The sequence below is a fragment of the Aythya fuligula genome, chromosome 7 (assembly GCF_009819795.1).
Source record: "Aythya fuligula isolate bAytFul2 chromosome 7, bAytFul2.pri, whole genome shotgun sequence".
Lineage (NCBI taxonomy): Eukaryota > Metazoa > Chordata > Aves > Anseriformes > Anatidae > Aythya > Aythya fuligula.
The window spans coordinates 21,721,885-21,739,360 of record NC_045565.1 but is presented as its reverse complement, the minus strand read 5'-3'; the positions used below and the strand labels follow the sequence as shown (position 1 = coordinate 21,739,360).

Here is a 17,476-nt window from a genome sequence, read left to right as displayed (position 1 = left end):
GCTTATCCATCTTTTTCAAAGCATGCTGAGATCTGCAGATGATTTGTAGGTGGCTATCGCTTCCACCTACTTTTTAAACCACAGCTTAAATTGTTGTCAGCTATTCTGTCTTCTGTTGTAGGGCCCAACTCCGACAAAGATGGGATGCATCATACAGTTACTAAGCACAGGGGAATAATTACACTGTACAGACACCAGAAAGCTGCTTTTGCCATCACAAGTCGACGAGGCCCTACTCCAAAAGCTCCAAAAGCGCCAATTGCAGACCTCCCCACCAGCAGTAGTGGAAGCATTCCTACAGAACTTGACGAGGTGAAGTCCAAAGACTTGCATTTTCAACTTGCATGTCCACCCCTCCCCTTTATTAGTTTGAATTCAGTGAAGTCAATAGCATTACAAAAAGATTGTCCAGGATCTTTCCCTGAGAGAATGTAATGTTGATGAATAATTCTGTGATGCAATCAGTATGTATTACTTTATGATGTGTGTCATTAAGCAAATTAATACTTCTGAAATATTTTACATTTAGTACACTATACGAGTTTCTCTGTGAAAATCCATTTGTATGGATTTATACTATGATTATCGCAATGGATTTCCCCAATGCTGTGATTGCATCCTGATACCCACATTAAATTTTGGTCATCGTGATGCGTAGTGGAAACTCAGAAGCATTAAAAACTACTTCAAATTCAACTAGAGTTAGGATGTACATCTGACCTCCATACCTGATGTGTTAAACCTTTTTCTGTAGCTGTTTTATTCATAGAAAACTACAAATGATCTAACGTGATCCTAATCATAACTATGATTACTGAACACCATTGTGGATTTTATTCTTAATTATTAAGGAGATTTATACCAATTTCAACTCTGAAGAGGGTGGGATCGGGAGAAGGAGTTAATAACACATCCAATATTGCTTTGGAAAGTTTAGCTAATGTGTTGCTGTTCTTGGTGTCCTCCATATTGGCAATATCTGAAGTTCTGGAACTGGAACCAGTTGGAAGGCTTAGAGATGAAATGGGTTTGTGTCAGCAAGAGCCACATGCCCAAATGTATAAAACTTAATCTGGTATAAAAGACATTCATTTTACCTGCATTAAAAAAAAAGTGAAGAAAAATATCAACTTGCATGTTATAAATTCCCACTATCAAAATCAAATGCCTGTGTAACAATGGGAGCTTCCTTGAAAATAATTATCATCCAGAAAAATCAATAGCGTGGTTGTGTGTAGAATGATATTTTTGCTTTGTTTGTTTTGTTGTTGTTTTGTCTTTTTTAACCATAAATAATAAAATAGTCTTACAGTTTAGGGCCTGTGTAGCAAGTGTCTGTATAACTTCTGAATGCAAAAACAATGCTTCTGAGTTTGACCTTATGTTAATAACCTGACAACGCTCCTATGTAAGCACTCTTACCAAATGAGCAAACTTAATTTTCATCATCTTCTAAGTTTGTTTAGAAAATGAAGCTTCTTTGAAGCAAACCAAAAAAATGGACTTCATTCTTAAGTGAATCTGTCCTCACTAATTTACTGAATTGTTTAATTCTAGGCTCAGAAACCATATGTTGTTCAGAGAAGAGGAGCTGAGTTTGCCTTATCTACTATAGCTAAACATTTTGGTGCTGAAATGGCAACGGGATTGCCACATCTCTGGGATGCTATGGTTGGCTCATTAAGGAACAACATTCACATAAACAATTTTGGTAACTATACTTTTGATTTAAGCTGAGGGACTACCTAGGATGGAGACAGCATGTTAATCTGAAACTGAACACCTTTTCTGTTTTTTAACAGACCGAAAGTCCTTGCTGGAAAAAGGAGATGCACCTGCCCAGGAGCTAGTAAACTCTTTACAGGTTTTTGAAACAACAGCAGCTTCAATGGATGTTCAGCTTCATCCTCTGGTAATCGTATTCCAAAGCAGCTTTTTGAATGAAGCAGTTTAGTCTGTTCATTGCCACTGTTTTAGGCCTTCGTGTCCTTCATTTTGCCTAAACTTAAATGGGGCCAGTCTAGGACAAACTTGCAAGCTGGATTTAAATTCAACTTCTCTTCTGAAAGAATTTTTCAGTTCTGAAAATTAGATCATGTGAAGGAGCCATCTTAACCATTCTTTGGGAAGCAACAGTGATTTAAAGAAACTGTTTACTTCAGAATAATTTAGTAATTTGCTAATAGCTCATGCTAACTTCTTTTTTTTTCCCCCACCTTCTATTCAGTTAATTCAGCACTTGCCTCATCTTTACATGTGCCTTCAACATCCCAGCACTGCAGTGAGACACATGGCTGCTCGTTGTGTAGGTGTTATGAGCAAAATAGCTACCATGGAAACAATGAATATCTTTCTAGAGCAAGTTCTACCGTGGCTGGGAGCAATAGATGACAACACCAAACAAGAAGGTGCAATTGAAGCACTTGCATGTATCCTTGCTTGAGTATTCAAAAATGCAAAAGACTCTTTTCATTTGTATAATGTGGGGAGCAAAAGCTGTTGTCTAAAAATAATGGGAAGAGGAATTGAGGTAAAATGTCTTCCTCCTGTAGACAACAAATATAAGAAACTTATTTCCGTTGCTTTTCTTATTGATGTGGAAAAAAAAAAAAAAGTGAAGTTTTACTGGAGACAATTCAGTATTTATTTTCCATGTTACCCTCTGAGAACAAGCTAAAGAATGAATAAAACTGAAAAACAGTAACGTCAATATTTTGTGCCATCAAGGTGCACTGAGGTTAGTAGTGGAATTCTACTAAATCTAACTGGGGTAGATCAGACAATTTTATTTTTTCATTTCTTTGTTCCAATCAAGTTCAAACAAATCTTGTTTCTCTAAAGTAATGTATTAATGACTTGCACCTATTGTGAGTGAAATCTGCCAGTTATGTAATGATGTCAGACAATCCTGAACTGGTAGAAACTATTCCTTAATAGCTGATCCAGGTGTAATGGAACAGCTGGATGTAGGTATTGTTCCATACATCGTTCTTCTGGTGGTTCCAGTTCTGGGTAGAATGAGTGATCAGACGGACAGCGTACGTTTCATGGCTACTCAGTGCTTTGCAACACTAATTAGACTAATGCCTCTTGAGGTAAGCTGAAGTTTTAAGTATATGGAATATGTGAACTGTTTTGTCTCCACTTTTCTACCAGCCCAAGTTTCTGGTTTGTTACATGCTGAGTAAAAGTTGTCTCTATACACTTTCAGTCCATATCAAGTAACTGACAATGTATTCTTTATAATGTAAAATAAGTAAAACTGGACCCTTTATGAACAATTTTCTAAATTAATGTTAAAATAAAAAGGTATGTTTGTTGTTCATTGTCAAGAAACACATACAAACCGATACTCTGATTTAAACAGAGTAAATAAACAGCAATGGTAGAAATAGTCTGGAGATGAGTACAGGTACTTATTCTACCTCTTTTAAAATCAAAAGCCACAACCCACAGCTTTTGGTAGAACGTGAAATATATGATCCAGTGGTGTTTAATCAGTACAGATCTGTTTCTGTTTTTCACTCTTCCTACAAGATGCATACATCAGACGCTTTTTAATACTGCACTTCAAAGACTTTAAGTCTTCCAAGTAACTTATTTTCACCACCAGATGGTAACAGAAGACGGTTCAGAATTCATTTGCATGTTTTAAACTGGAAAGAAAAAAAAAAGCCAGTTTACTTGATTTAGTATCTGTTACTATCTTGATTTTTAATGTAGTGTAATAGAACCTTAGAATCTGATAATTAGCGACCTGCCTTAAATGAAGCACTTTCCGTATGCTTAAACTAAAATGTTTAAGTTGAAAGTGAGAACAGCAAAAGCAACTGTCAAGGTGAACAATCTGACTGGCATGCTGCTGTTTGTTCCAGTGCCATTCACACTAGTGCTTTTCTTCATACATTTTCTAAATACAGTCCTATGGGATACATAGCTTGCATTTTTTTAAAGCTATTTTAGCACTCTTTACTGAGCATCTCTTCGAAGTGTAGAATGCTTGTTTTATTATCTGCTTACATACGTATGTATGATAGTTCATGTTTTTTCTCCATAGTTAAAAACTTTGTTTTTAGAAATGCAAGACCTTATTTCAGATAATGGATAAGTAAAGGTACTACACGTCTGAATATAATTGGGAGTTTATAATTTGTATTGTCATATTCATTTCTAATTGAGAAGAATAGAAAAGAATTTGCAATAAATGAATTGAGAACTTACCTATGCTCAGTTTTCTGTATTTTTATTCTCAATTTCATTGTTCATTCTGTTGCACCAGAAACATTTTTATATCTGACTGAGAGAAGGATTATTATATAAATCATTCATCTTAAAATATATTTGAACCAAATTAACTGGCATGAGACTCGCACTTAAGACATAATTCTTTTAAAAGGGAGGGTAGGAGGAGCACTTAAAGAAGTAGGCTGTTGTCTGTGTGTATGTACTTAAATACCTTACTAGAACACTTACAGCGTACGTAATCTGGGTTAGTTCCCTCTTCCTTTATTAAACACACATATGGTGGAATTACTTGACAGACCTGAGGTATTCTTCTCAGCCAGGAGCTCTCCCTAAGCAATAGTAACTTGAGTTTTCAAATTTCACATTCCTCAAAGTGGAGGTAGCCCAGGAAACTGGGATTAGAGATGTGCTGATGAACACATCAATGCCTCTTTTGCTACTGTATTATTAACAAGAAAGAATGTCTGTTGAGCATACTTGCTATCCACGGATACTTTCTTTGGGCTTCTGGCCTGGTATGGGAAATACCTAGGAAGTCATGGTCTGCCGCTACGAAGCTGGGGGGGATTAAACTTTCTTTTTTCTTTGTTGTTTTCATTTGTTTGAATTTGTCCTACAGACTTCAGCGTGTAAATATAATCCCACTAAGATCTGTAGGAGAAATCCATCTAACTTTGGATGGTAGCTTGTGGCTAAGAAGTAGGTGTCAAAAGATTCTCCAGCCAGAGAAACTGCCTGGTTAGAGGAACAATAGCTCAGCCATTGTAAAGTCTTACAAACATGACCAGGATTTCCCCTCTTCTTCGCAAGTTTATATAAGCTTTTCATCGTGCCCATTGGAGCACAATTTGTGCTGTGCATCATACAACTCTGGATGAGTTGATCTGCAAGGAATCAAACAGGTATAGCACAGAATATGGATTTATACAGTTAAGAAGATTGCATATCTTTGCTACCTATTTAAAATATCTAAGCTTGGATGAGGTTTTATTTCTTATCTATGTGAGAATTAAGTATTGTAGCCCTAACATTGCTGCTTTAAAAAAACTATTTTAGGCTGGTATACCAGATCCACCAAACATGTCTGAAGAATTAATACGAATGAAAGCTAAGGAACGCCACTTTCTGGAACAATTACTGGATGGAAAAAAACTGGAAAATTATAAAATTCCAGTACCAATCAAAGCAGAGCTCAGAAAATACCAGCAGGTAACAGCTTATATTTATATTTTAAAGTAGTAAGTTCTGATCTGATGGGATTTTATGGAAGGGTAGGAGTCATTTGGGCGTTGGGTGTTTTGCTCGGCGATGTGCGTTGTTTTTGTCAGTTTTGTTTGTTCTTTATCATCTGAACAATGTGCATATTAGACTCTTGGGTAAGGAAGACCAACATAAGAAACGCATTCAATTTTATTTCTTCAATTATTTGTTTCCCCTTTTGATTCTCTTAATTTTTCTCAAGGAATGGCCAATGGGCTCTGCCTTACTTGGGTTGCCTGTGGTAGCTCACCACTGCAACGCCAGGCCTCCTTGTTCTGTTTGGCCTTTTATGTTTCTACCTTTATTCTCTGATTTGAGTGAATGGGATGTAGCATATGCATCTATGAGGATCCTTGGTTGTGGTGGTTGTTGTTGTTTTTGTTTTGTTTTTTGGAACTTACAGACTCTGGTGCAACACCCAGTTGTACTTTGGGAGTTTGTATTTATATATGAAGGATGTAGGGTAGGGAAATGACTCATAACTTGGCAGTAACAGAAGATAGAACACGCTGATGTTTGAAGTGAAGTTCAGCTAGCCAAAAGAGTTATTTTTTAATTCTGAGTCACTTCTTTGTTTTCTGATTTCAGGATGGAGTTAACTGGTTGGCGTTTCTCAATAAATACAAACTTCATGGAATTCTTTGTGATGATATGGGCTTAGGAAAAACTTTACAGTCCATTTGTATTCTAGCAGGGGATCATTGCCTCAGGTAAGCTTAAATTAATGTTCTATCTTAAGGATTTCAACAGCAGCAGGTTTTATCTATGGTTATGATTCTGGACATGGTCCTGGGCAAACAGGTGTAGGTGGCCCGCTTTGAGCAGGGGGATTGGAGCAGATGACCTCTGGAGGTCCCTTCCAGCCTCAGCTGTTTTGTGACCACCACCCCAAAGACAACTACAGAAAACAAACACCAAAACAAACACATGCTTTGGTTTTGATATTCTTAAAGGGCTCAAGAATATGCAAGAACAAAACTGGTGGACAGTGTTCCTCTTCCTTCCTTGGTGGTGTGTCCTCCTACACTCACGGGACACTGGGTGGATGAAGTGGGAAAGTTTTGCTCCAAGGAATATCTTAATCCTTTGCACTATACAGGACCTCCTACTGAAAGAGCAAGGTAAGGTATTTTGCACTTTGCAGTTATGACTTAGGCAGAGTAAAATATCACAGTTTTGTAATTCACTTTACAACTGAAGCATAGTTTGTGGACATAGTACAACTTGTGACAATACTTTTAAAGGCTGCAGTATAAGATGTATGTAAGGAACACTTCAGTTATGACTTTCTCTTTTTTGTTAAGATTGCAACACCAGGTGAAAAGACACAATCTCATAGTAGCTTCATACGATGTTGTGAGAAACGACATTGATTTCTTCAGGTAAGAATTGGTTGGTTTTCTGAGGTTTTCAATAGATTAAAACTTTAATCTATGCTACTTAAGTCTATGTTCTTATTTTCTAGAAATATTAAGTTTAATTACTGCATTCTTGATGAAGGCCATGTAATAAAAAATGGAAAAACAAAACTATCAAAAGCAGTAAAACAGCTGACAGCCAATTACAGGATAATTCTTTCTGGGACACCAATCCAGGTAACTGCTATCCTTTTTTTCTACAGAGCTGGGTGAACAAGAAAGCTAGGGAGTTAGGAACAAGAAAGAGGCTCTATTTTGCATTTTTTTATTGTGCTGCTGATCAGAGTTGTCCAGTTCCAAGTAAACATTGTAAAATAAGCTTTTAATTACTAACTGCTTGAAACTCAATCTTCTTCCTTTCCCAGTATGCCCATATACTGGGGTGAATGGGTGCAGGATCCATGGTATTGTTTGCGACAAGACTACCACTTTTTAAGTACTAGGCACGATTTGTCTCTGGAGAATCTGTCTCATCCAGGATTAAGACCACTGGCAACCCAGGAGGGTTTTGTTGCCCAGAAGAATTCAGGGTGTGGCTTAAGACATCAGACACAGTAGAAATTCCATTTAGGTGTTAAAGAGTGTGTGATTTGAGCTGATGAAAAATACCCCAGGTTTTAAGCAGTTCAGAATTGTGTTGAGATGTTACATTTGTAATCTTCTAGCAGTGTTAAATATTTATTGAAATGTTCCTGATAATTTGGAACAATTCATTACGTTTGAAAATAATTTAACAAATGTTTCTTTTATGTTCAGAACAACGTCTTAGAGTTGTGGTCATTGTTTGACTTCCTTATGCCAGGATTTTTGGGTACTGAACGCCAATTTGCAGCTCGTTATGGCAAACCAATATTGGCAAGTAGAGATGCCCGAAGCTCCAGTCGCGAACAAGAGGCTGGTAAGGATCAAATATTAAATCCTGGTTTTCTTGTATTTGTAAATGAGAACTGCTAACAAAAAGAGAAAGTGTAGCCAGTTTCAACAAAAGGGTTTATTTAGTGCTGAATGTTTGGAAGTATTTTCTACAATGCTTACTGCTGCTGTTTCCTTCACTTAGGGGTTCTTGCAATGGAAGCACTGCACCGCCAAGTTCTGCCATTCCTGCTAAGGAGAATGAAAGAGGATGTTCTGCAAGATCTTCCACCCAAAATTATTCAAGATTATTACTGTATTCTCAGTCCTTTACAGGTATGTTTAAAAAGTGGTTGGAAGCCTAGCACTTTTTTTTTTTAGCACAGATACAAGACCAGAAGGGAACTGCTTGCACTTCTGTATTCCTGTGTCAATTGGATACCGCGTCTGACATTTCTCTTGTGCTACAATACTAAGACATTTTTCTAGTAGCACGTGCTGAAAACTATGTTCTGTCCAGTAGAGTATTTCTTTAACTTAATTTCTGTCTAATTCTACAAGAACAATTTACAGGCATCTGTAGAGTTTCTTCACAAATACCTTCCAAGTTGAAAGAAACTAACTTATAAGTGATTACACTGTTGATCTTGCTTTGCATATAAACATTAACTAGCCTTCTGGTTTTCTGCAAATTCATTACCTGAACTTGAAATTAAATTTGAAAAATGACTGTTCATCTTATTTCTCTTGGGGAGGGGGAAATGCATACTTATTCTTCTGTCTGGGGTCTGGTTTACAGGTTCAGCTTTACGAAGACTTTGCCAAGTCCCGTGCCAAATGTGATATTGATGAAACAGTTTCTTCAATTTCAATGAGTGAAGAAACTGAAAAACCAAAGCTTAAGGCTACAGGCCATGTATTTCAGGTACATTTTACTTGAATATTTGTGACTAACTCGTTCACTTATTCATGGTAATTATATTTCTGTGTTTAACTGAAACTGATAATGATAATAGTTAACTTAAACAACTGTGGCCATACAGTCTAAGAAAAATATTTTATAATTTTGGATTAGTTTGCCTCAATAGTGATATATAGCTATTATGCTTAAATTATGTATTAATGTCTTAACAGGTTTTCTTAATCTAAAGGTGTGACTGCAATTGAATGAAAATATACCTTAAAGTCTAACTTGTGGAATGTGGCCAAGTAGCTTCAATACTTACCTGTAATTATACTGTTGCTAACAGTTTCTTATTATTCCTTTAATAATCAAAGGCATTGCAATATTTACGAAAGCTATGCAACCATCCAGCACTAGTGCTAACAACCCAGCATCCAGAATATAAAAGAATTACAGATCAACTTGCAGCTCATAATTCATCCCTTCGAGATATCCAACATGCACCTAAGTTGTCTGCTTTAAAACAAGTAAGTAGACTTCTACATTGTGCCTTAGTATGTCTCTATTGATGTTACAGCTTGCTGTTTTAAGATTCCACCAAATTGAAAACTGGTTAAAAACATGAGTTAAGTAGCAGATGAAATAAAGTACAAGGATTTCCTTTAAGGTTTATGCACTATTTTGCTGTTTAGCCATGGAAACTTGAAATGAGAGGTAGAACAGAAAGGGCAAACTTGTTTCAAAGCAATGAGGTTTACATAATATTTGCTGCCTTGTCAGAAGCCATACTTTTATTCTGCTTCTTTCTGCAATGTGAGAGCAAGGAGTAACATTTTTCTCCTATTTACTATACAGGAGACTATTAACTTGACAAAATTAGATGATGTTAAAGACTTTAATTTTCTTCATTTTGTTTTATTTACAGTAGAATTTATATTCTGACAACTCTTGAAAATTTATCATAGTCTGACTCCACAGTCCAACTGTCCCCTATGTCATTTGAGTGGCTATCATTTACAGACTTCTTTCTGTCATTGACTGGGTTTCTTTTACTTTTGGTAGTCCATCCATGGCAATATTTACATGGGATTTACTGTCACTTTGACATACCTTAATTTAATGCTCTTTTACTTAAAGCTGCTGCTAGACTGTGGTTTGGGGAATGGTGGATCTTCAGAGAGTGGTACAGAAGCTGTTGTGGCCCAGCACAGAATACTTATCTTCTGTCAACTTAAGAGCATGCTGGATATAGTGGAGCATGACCTTCTCAGACCTCAGTTACCTTCAGTTACTTATTTACGACTAGATGGTAGCATACCTGCTGGCCAGAGGCATTCCATTGTTTCACGGTAAGCATGTGTGTTCATGACCAATAGAAAGACAATTGCAATGAGTTATATTGTTTGTGGAACAAAGCTGTTCTTGCTCGTGGGACCTTTTCTATATATAGAAATACTGAAGTTTAGCATGCCTGTGACTGATTTTGTATTGTACTGTCAGGTCATCACTGCCTAATTTACTTAATAAATAAATAAATACAGCACTTCCACAAGTGAAAGCTTATGTTAATAGCAAGAGACTGCAACACAACTGAAGTATTGCCTATTTTGGATGACTTTTAAAAACAAATCTTGAAGTTGAATCTGGTAAAGAATTAAAACACATCTTCACTATGCACATTAACTGAAATTTTTCCCCAAAACTTCCATTCAGTTAATGTGTATAGTGAAGATGTGGTTTAGGGACGTGGTTTACTGGGTAATGGTGGTTGGGGAACGGTTGGACGAGATGATCTTGGAGGTCTTTCCCAACCTTAATGATTCTATCTGCTCTTCCTCTATTACTTCAGTAGTAAAGACATAACCAAATTGAAGGCAAAACAGGAGTATGTGGGTATACTTGTGACAAGTGGTATATGAAGAGGTTTATATTAAAAACAAATGCATTAACTTGTGAAGCACCTCGGTGTTCTGTGTTATCCTTTGTGTATGTCATGCTGATCCTGGAAATGATCAGTTTCGTTTTTACAGTCTTTTGCTCTTGGAGACCTTTTTTGTCTCTGTAAACCTTGGTTAAACCAGAGGATCTTAACTGTAAGATAATCTACTCCTTGCTGGAGGAAGAACCCTAAGAGACTTGGTATATGGGAACATTAGAGCTATTTTCTACTACATGCTTACCATGGCTCTTGAAGCATATGCTTGGATCCTTAGAAGCTTAACTTTTACTGTAGTAAAAATTAGAGAAAAATCTGAGTGTGCTGCCAGAAGAAATGAGAACACTCAAGTGTCTGAGAAGGTGGGGGAGATGGCGACGATGGGTTGGAACAAAATAATGCCAGAAATATCATAGTACTTCTCTTGTTCAGATTATAACTTTTGTTGTTTTTGACCACTAAACCTGTCAGCTTTTTTTATTTAGAATTTAATTAGTAATCAGCTACTTAATATTTTTGTACTTCTTACTCAGTATTAGATCAGCTACCACTGAATACAAAGGAACCTTAAGCAGTTGAGGTTTGTGATTCCATTATGTAATTAATTAATTATACCATGCTTAACTTTATTATTTTTTATATACAGGTTTAATAATGACCCATCTATTGATGTTCTGTTGCTCACCACTCATGTTGGTGGATTGGGACTTAACTTGACAGGGGCAGATACAGTAGTGTTTGTGGAACATGACTGGAACCCAATGAGAGACCTGCAAGCCATGGACCGTGCACACCGAATTGGGCAGGTAAACAACTCATAATTTCCCATACATTTTCTCTTACTGAACCCTTCTTTCTTCAGATTTGGATAAGGTTGTAGCTTATAACACAAGTGATCTCTGGTGGTTTCAACCTAGTTAAATGCTTCCACTGACATAGCTTCATACTCATTCTTTTTGCCTAACATCAGTCAAAATTGAAAGTACAATTACTGAAGGGTAAATCTAAGCCAAGCTGCTTCCAGGCCATCTGTGACAAATATATAAAAAGGTTATGCTTTCTTGAATACCAAAGATACTATTTTTTTTTTACCTTGTTTTTCCCCTTTCAGAAACGTGTTGTTAATGTATATCGCCTGATAACCAGGGGAACTCTGGAGGAGAAGATTATGGGTCTCCAGAAGTTCAAAATGAATATTGCAAATACAGTAATCAGCCAAGAAAATGCAAGCCTACAGAGCATGGGAACAGAACAGCTTCTTGATCTGTTCACTCTTGACAAGGTAAAGAGCCGTTTTTACAAATAGCTACCAAAACTAGAGAATGCTTAGGGAAAAGGTTTGCTTTGAAATATGAAAGTTAACTAAATGAATACCTGAAATAGAATAATGAATAGAAGTTAGCTCTCTGAAAAACAGGAGTAAGGGAGGTGTAATGTTCCCAGTCAGACTTAAATAATTTTGTACGAATTACTTATAAAGGGAAAATTAGGAATATATGCTCACAATCAGAAAATATTTCTGAAAAAAATCTTCTCTATATTGATTTTTTTTTTTTTTTTGAAGGATGGAAAAACTGAAAAAGCTGATACCTCTACCTCTTCTGGGAAAGCATCAATGAAATCAGTACTCGAAAACCTTGGAGAACTATGGGATCAAGAACAGTATGATACTGAATACAGTCTTGAAAACTTTATGCATTCGTTAAAGTAACCATCATATATTTGTAATACAACTGCTGCTAGTTCACGTATTTTTTCTGCTGATATTCAGCAAACTTCAAAGCATATATAGTGAACCTTTAGCTTAATGTGTAAATAGATTTATTGAAAGAATTTTCAAAAGACTGGCACTGACTAGTGTCACCTGTTTCACTGGGGAGTTATTCTGTCTTAAACATTTGCACTGTATAAAAGAACTTTAAATGTAAACATTGCAAGGTGGTTTGAATTTTACTTGTTCTGAATGGCTGCAAATTCTTACTTGGTAGAAGAATAAAACAAAGCAGGTTTTTACATACATTAACAAACGTTACTTCTGTTTGACGTAAGTCACCATTTTTTCTTTCTGTATCTGTAATAGTTCTGTACAGTTGTTTCAAGTGAGTACTTCAGGTTGTTCAGTGTACATTTTTCTTTTAAACACAACTTGCTTTTATGAAGTATTAAAAAATGTTTCAACTTAAACTTTCATTCAGATCATTTCAGGACTTGTATCACCAGAGGCAAAGCCCAGAAGCCTTGAAAGTATTAAGTAATTGAATGGCACTAGGTATGTGCACCCACCTTTGTATATTGATTATAAATACACTCTTCAGTCTTTTGACACCATCTTGAGAGAACAGCTGACTTGAACTTTTTACTGTAATGAACTATACTAAATACAGGTAATGGTCTATTTGAGGCCCTATTCGCATCCTGTTAGCAGGGGTGTACTTTTTTAATTTATCTATAAGGCTAGAATATAGCCACTTTGAGAGATGCACGTATTCAGTATGTTTCAATCCTATATATTTTTTTGTAACTAAAAAGAAATTAAATATACAAACATTTTCCAGAAGTAGATTTTACACTGTCTAGGATTCTAAAATCCATGCTAAAGTGATGACTGTTTACTAAACTGATGCATGATTTAAAGCTTCTTACAGGAATAGGGCAGATTTTTTTTCTTTAGGAAAACATATACATAAAAATACCTACATTCAGTTTGAGGGAATTGAATAGTTAAAATCATGTAATAAAGATAGTAAGAGACTTATAGCAGTGAGTGAAAATAATATGGCTGTATGTTAAGCAGCTTTTTATAAAAGGGAGGCAGTAGCAAAAGTGTATTTCTAGATGTGCATATGTACCAATATATGCACTTTTATAAATATTTAATTATAGATAACTTACAGCAGTTGTCTGAATACATAGACTATATGTATAAATATAAAACCTAAGGTTTGTAGCTTGCTGTGTGCTTAAGCATCAGAGCTTAAAAACCACCAGAGACCTCAACTATGTAAAATAAGATTGTTTTAAAACAATATATATAAATCAAAATTGTTCTGCAGCATTGGAGATGAATTAAATGTCACATTTCAGTAGTTATGAACTGCCATACTGTAACTAAATTAGCATTCCATGAAAATAAAACTAGGAATATATAACTTGTATGTTGTGTATGTGCATGTTTAGGGTTTTGTTTCTGTACAGATGACTTTTTCATTGTAGATGAATAGGCATTTTAATGCTTTTGGAAATTATGGCATTATATTAGTTTATTTTAACAGTGTGCTACCTTCATACATAAAATATTTCTGTTGTGCTTTCAACTCTAATTATCCAAGGAGGAGAAACAGGATGGGGTTTGGTTTTCTATAAGCAGAGAAATTATAATGCTTGAATACTTGGTACTTTACGATAACATGGTACAATAACGTCATCGTATTGCCCAGAAATAATAAGGCTAACTCTTGTTTAGTCATAAAACATCGCATGTTTTTCTTCAAGACTTTTATTAGTTAGTTTAGTAGTAAACAGTTGGGTTCCCGCAGTGTTCTTGTTGTAAAAGAAATATACAGCAAAGGACTACTTTACACTAGTTATTTATCACATTGAGGTTGCTATGCAACCATAATACTCATAGTGATAGCTCTCTTGGTTATGACATTAAAAAGACATCTGGAAAACTGGGGTGGGGAGAAACAGAGGGGAAAACGCAAACTGTTCCAGGATTGTGTATGTACTTATGGACCTTAAGTGCTCCATGAATTAACATTTTCAAAATGGAAACTAGCAGGAACAGAGCACAAACTAAATGTTTTTTACATATTTAGTTAGCTGAATGCTAATTAGAGTTTATCTATGCTTTCCAAGCAAGCATATCACTTACCATGCTCTAGTGTGCACTGCAGAGGGTTCACAATGTACAAACTGGATTCATTTCCAATAAAATGAAAGAAAGAAGTCTGCTTTTGGGATGCCTCTAACTGCACTCTGCCTGTTAAAGGGGTATTCAGTAAGGCTACACTACACCAACACTGAAATAAAAGCTTCAACGATGTCAGACACAGAATGGCTTGGGCTTAAAGCCCCTCCAGTTCCACATCACATGGCCAGGGACACCCCAACCCCATCCAGCCTGGCCTTGAACACTGCCAGGGATGGGGCATCCATAGCTTCTCTGGTCAACCTGTTCCAGTACCTCACCACTTTCTGAATAAAGAACTTATAATACCTTATCTAAATCTACCCGCTTTCAGTTTAAAGTAATTACTCCTTGTCCTACCACTACACCCCCTGACAAAGAATCCATCCCCAGCTTTTCCATAGGCCCCTTCTAGGTACTGGAAGGCTGCTATACGGTGTCCCCAGAGCCTTGTCTTCTCCAGGCTGAACAACCCCAACTCCCTCAGCCTGTCCTCATAGGAGTTGTGCTCCAGCCCTCTGATTATCTTCATCACCCTCTTCTGGGCTCACTCCAACAGGTCCACATCCTCCTTCTGTTGGGGGAAGGCCTCCTGGATGTAGTATTCTAGTTGAGGCCTCATGAGAGCAGAATAGAAAGGGAGAATCACCTTCCTCAGCCTGCTAGCTACACTTCTTTTGATGGAACCTGGGATGCAACTGGCTTTCTGGACTGCAAGCATGTATTGACAGCCCACGTTCAGTTTTTCATCTACCAATACCTCCAAGTCAAGTCCTTCTCCACAGGGCTGCTCTCAATCCACTAATTACCCAGCCTGTAAACATGTTTGGGATTGCCCTGCCCCAGGTGCAGGGCCTTGCACTTGGCCTTGTTGAATTTCATAAGGTTCACATAAGCCCACCTCTCAAGTCTGTCAAGGCCCCTCTGGATGGCATTCCTCATCTTCAGCATGTTGACTGCACCACTCAGCTTGGTGTTGTCCACAAAGTTGCTGAGGGCACACTCAATGCCACTGCCCACGTCACAAAAGACATTAAATAACACCAGTCTGACTACAGGCCCCTGGGGGTCACCACTCACCACTGGCCTCCACCTGGACTTCTCACTAAGTTCTAATTCAATTAGAAGTAAGGCAACTTAACCCATGTAAGGAAAGATAGAAAGCTTCCAAGATGGAAATACATGTATATGACTTGATTAACTCGCTTAAGAACTGCAAATTATGTAGCGTAAATACAAGTAGGCATCAGTGTTAAACAGAGTTTTGGCAATAGGCAAGTTTTCAGGAGTTTATGGACCATAGCAATAACTGACTTGGCTGGTAATAAATCACTTTGTAATCAAAAATTTGGAAGTTGTTTTTTTCTTTAAATCAAGCAAGGAGATGGTTTATACTAAATATTAGTTCATATCTTAAATCTTGTTTCAGTGATTTACTTCAAGGTCAGCTCTCTACATCTAAACACTCTTATTGAAACAATTCATCAGAATTCTTCCAGTGACCCTAGTAGCAGGACCTTTGAATTTCTGTCAGAAACTCTATTAGTTGGCTTCAGGCCCCCAGCATGGGCTCTTCTCCATAGGCTGCAGCTCTGGCCTGGAGCCTACTCCTGCACGGGCTCTCCATGGGCCTCCTTCAAGCCATATCTACCTGCTGCACCTTGGGCATGGGGCAGCTCCCAGGCTCTCCTGCTACCAAAATCTTGCCCAATAAATGATCCTTTCATGAGCATTTTCCTCAGAGCTCTACCCTGACACAAAACAATCAAAATCTTAGGAATATCTTTCTGTTAAATTTCTCTTCAGTAGAATTTCCATTTTCTAAAGATAAATGTCTCAGTATTATGATAAGCATTCTGATAGCTTAAATACTGTAATAAGTTGTTCCAGTTTGGATACTTACAACTGTTCAGTCACAATGGTCCTATGCGAAGAGAAAGTTATGAACTGTTTCTGTCCTTGTTCAGTGTCAGAAAAAGATGCTTCCAAAGCACGAATGCTTCAAACTCATTTTTACACCAAAAGCATGATGATCTATAATGAATTCCACAAATGCATACACTTCCAGCTCCTACTACAAAGAGCTGTAATTTAATTACACACAACTGGGCATTTATTTGCAAGGCATAGTACAAGAACCTTGAAATTGTTAGTTTTCACATTTTTATTCCTCTTGCCACCACAAAAAAAAAAAAATCACAACAAAATGTTTAAAAAATATACTTTCTACTTCTTGTACACAAAAGGATCCAAATTTGCAACTTGACATCTCAGTTAAAATTGTACCCAGTCAGCAGTGCCTCTGCATAAACTAGCACATGTGAACATCAGCATATTGAACGCTTAGAAGTCTTTTGCTTCACCTATTGGTACAGCGATGTGAAGTATTTTATAGATCCAGTACTTACAACTTAAATGAATTTTTAAGAATCATAGAATCATTACAGTTGGAAAAAAAACTCCAATATCATCTGGTCCAACCATCACCCTACCGCCACTGTCTCCCACTAAACCATATCCCTAAGCACCAAGTCCAACCCTTCCTTGAACATTCCCAGGGACGGTGATGCCACCATTTCCCCAGACAACCTGTTCCAGTGCCTGACTGCTCTTTCTGAGAAGAAATGTCTTCTCATTTCCAACCTAAACCTCCCCGGTGCAACTTGAGGCCGTTCCCTCTAGTCCTATCGCTAGTAACCTGTGAGAAGAGGCTGACTCCCAGCTCTCCACACCTTCCTTTCAGGAAGTTGTAGAGAGCACTGAGGACTCCTCTGAGTCTCCTCCAGACTAAAAACCCCAGTTCCCTCAGCTGCTCCTCACAGGAGCCTTCAGGAGTTCCAGGCCCTTCACCAGCTTGGTAGCCCTTCTCTGGGCATGCTCCAGAGCCTTGATATCCTTCCTGTAGTGAGGGGCCCAAAACTGAACACAGCACTTGAAGTGAGGTCTCATCA

At 37.2% G+C, this 17,476-nt stretch overlaps 1 protein-coding gene across 1 annotated transcript in view; it reads left to right on the top strand.

Moving 5' to 3' along the window:
• Positions 1-14,751, top strand: part of BTAF1 (B-TFIID TATA-box binding protein associated factor 1) — a 46,545-nt gene extending 31,794 nt beyond the window's left edge. The window contains exons 21-38 of the mRNA XM_032191028.1: positions 122-312; positions 1,558-1,711; positions 1,803-1,912; positions 2,228-2,429; positions 2,947-3,095; positions 5,302-5,454; positions 6,094-6,215; positions 6,459-6,626; positions 6,810-6,887; positions 6,971-7,100; positions 7,680-7,821; positions 7,981-8,111; positions 8,575-8,700; positions 9,054-9,206; positions 9,817-10,028; positions 11,262-11,421; positions 11,727-11,897; positions 12,180-14,751. Coding sequence (XP_032046919.1) covers positions 122-312; positions 1,558-1,711; positions 1,803-1,912; positions 2,228-2,429; positions 2,947-3,095; positions 5,302-5,454; positions 6,094-6,215; positions 6,459-6,626; positions 6,810-6,887; positions 6,971-7,100; positions 7,680-7,821; positions 7,981-8,111; positions 8,575-8,700; positions 9,054-9,206; positions 9,817-10,028; positions 11,262-11,421; positions 11,727-11,897; positions 12,180-12,326 — 2,699 coding nt within the window. The 3' untranslated portion in view covers positions 12,327-14,751. The remainder of the gene's footprint in view (positions 1-121; positions 313-1,557; positions 1,712-1,802; positions 1,913-2,227; positions 2,430-2,946; positions 3,096-5,301; positions 5,455-6,093; positions 6,216-6,458; positions 6,627-6,809; positions 6,888-6,970; positions 7,101-7,679; positions 7,822-7,980; positions 8,112-8,574; positions 8,701-9,053; positions 9,207-9,816; positions 10,029-11,261; positions 11,422-11,726; positions 11,898-12,179) is intronic.
• The last annotated feature ends 2,725 nt before the right edge of the window (positions 14,752-17,476 follow it).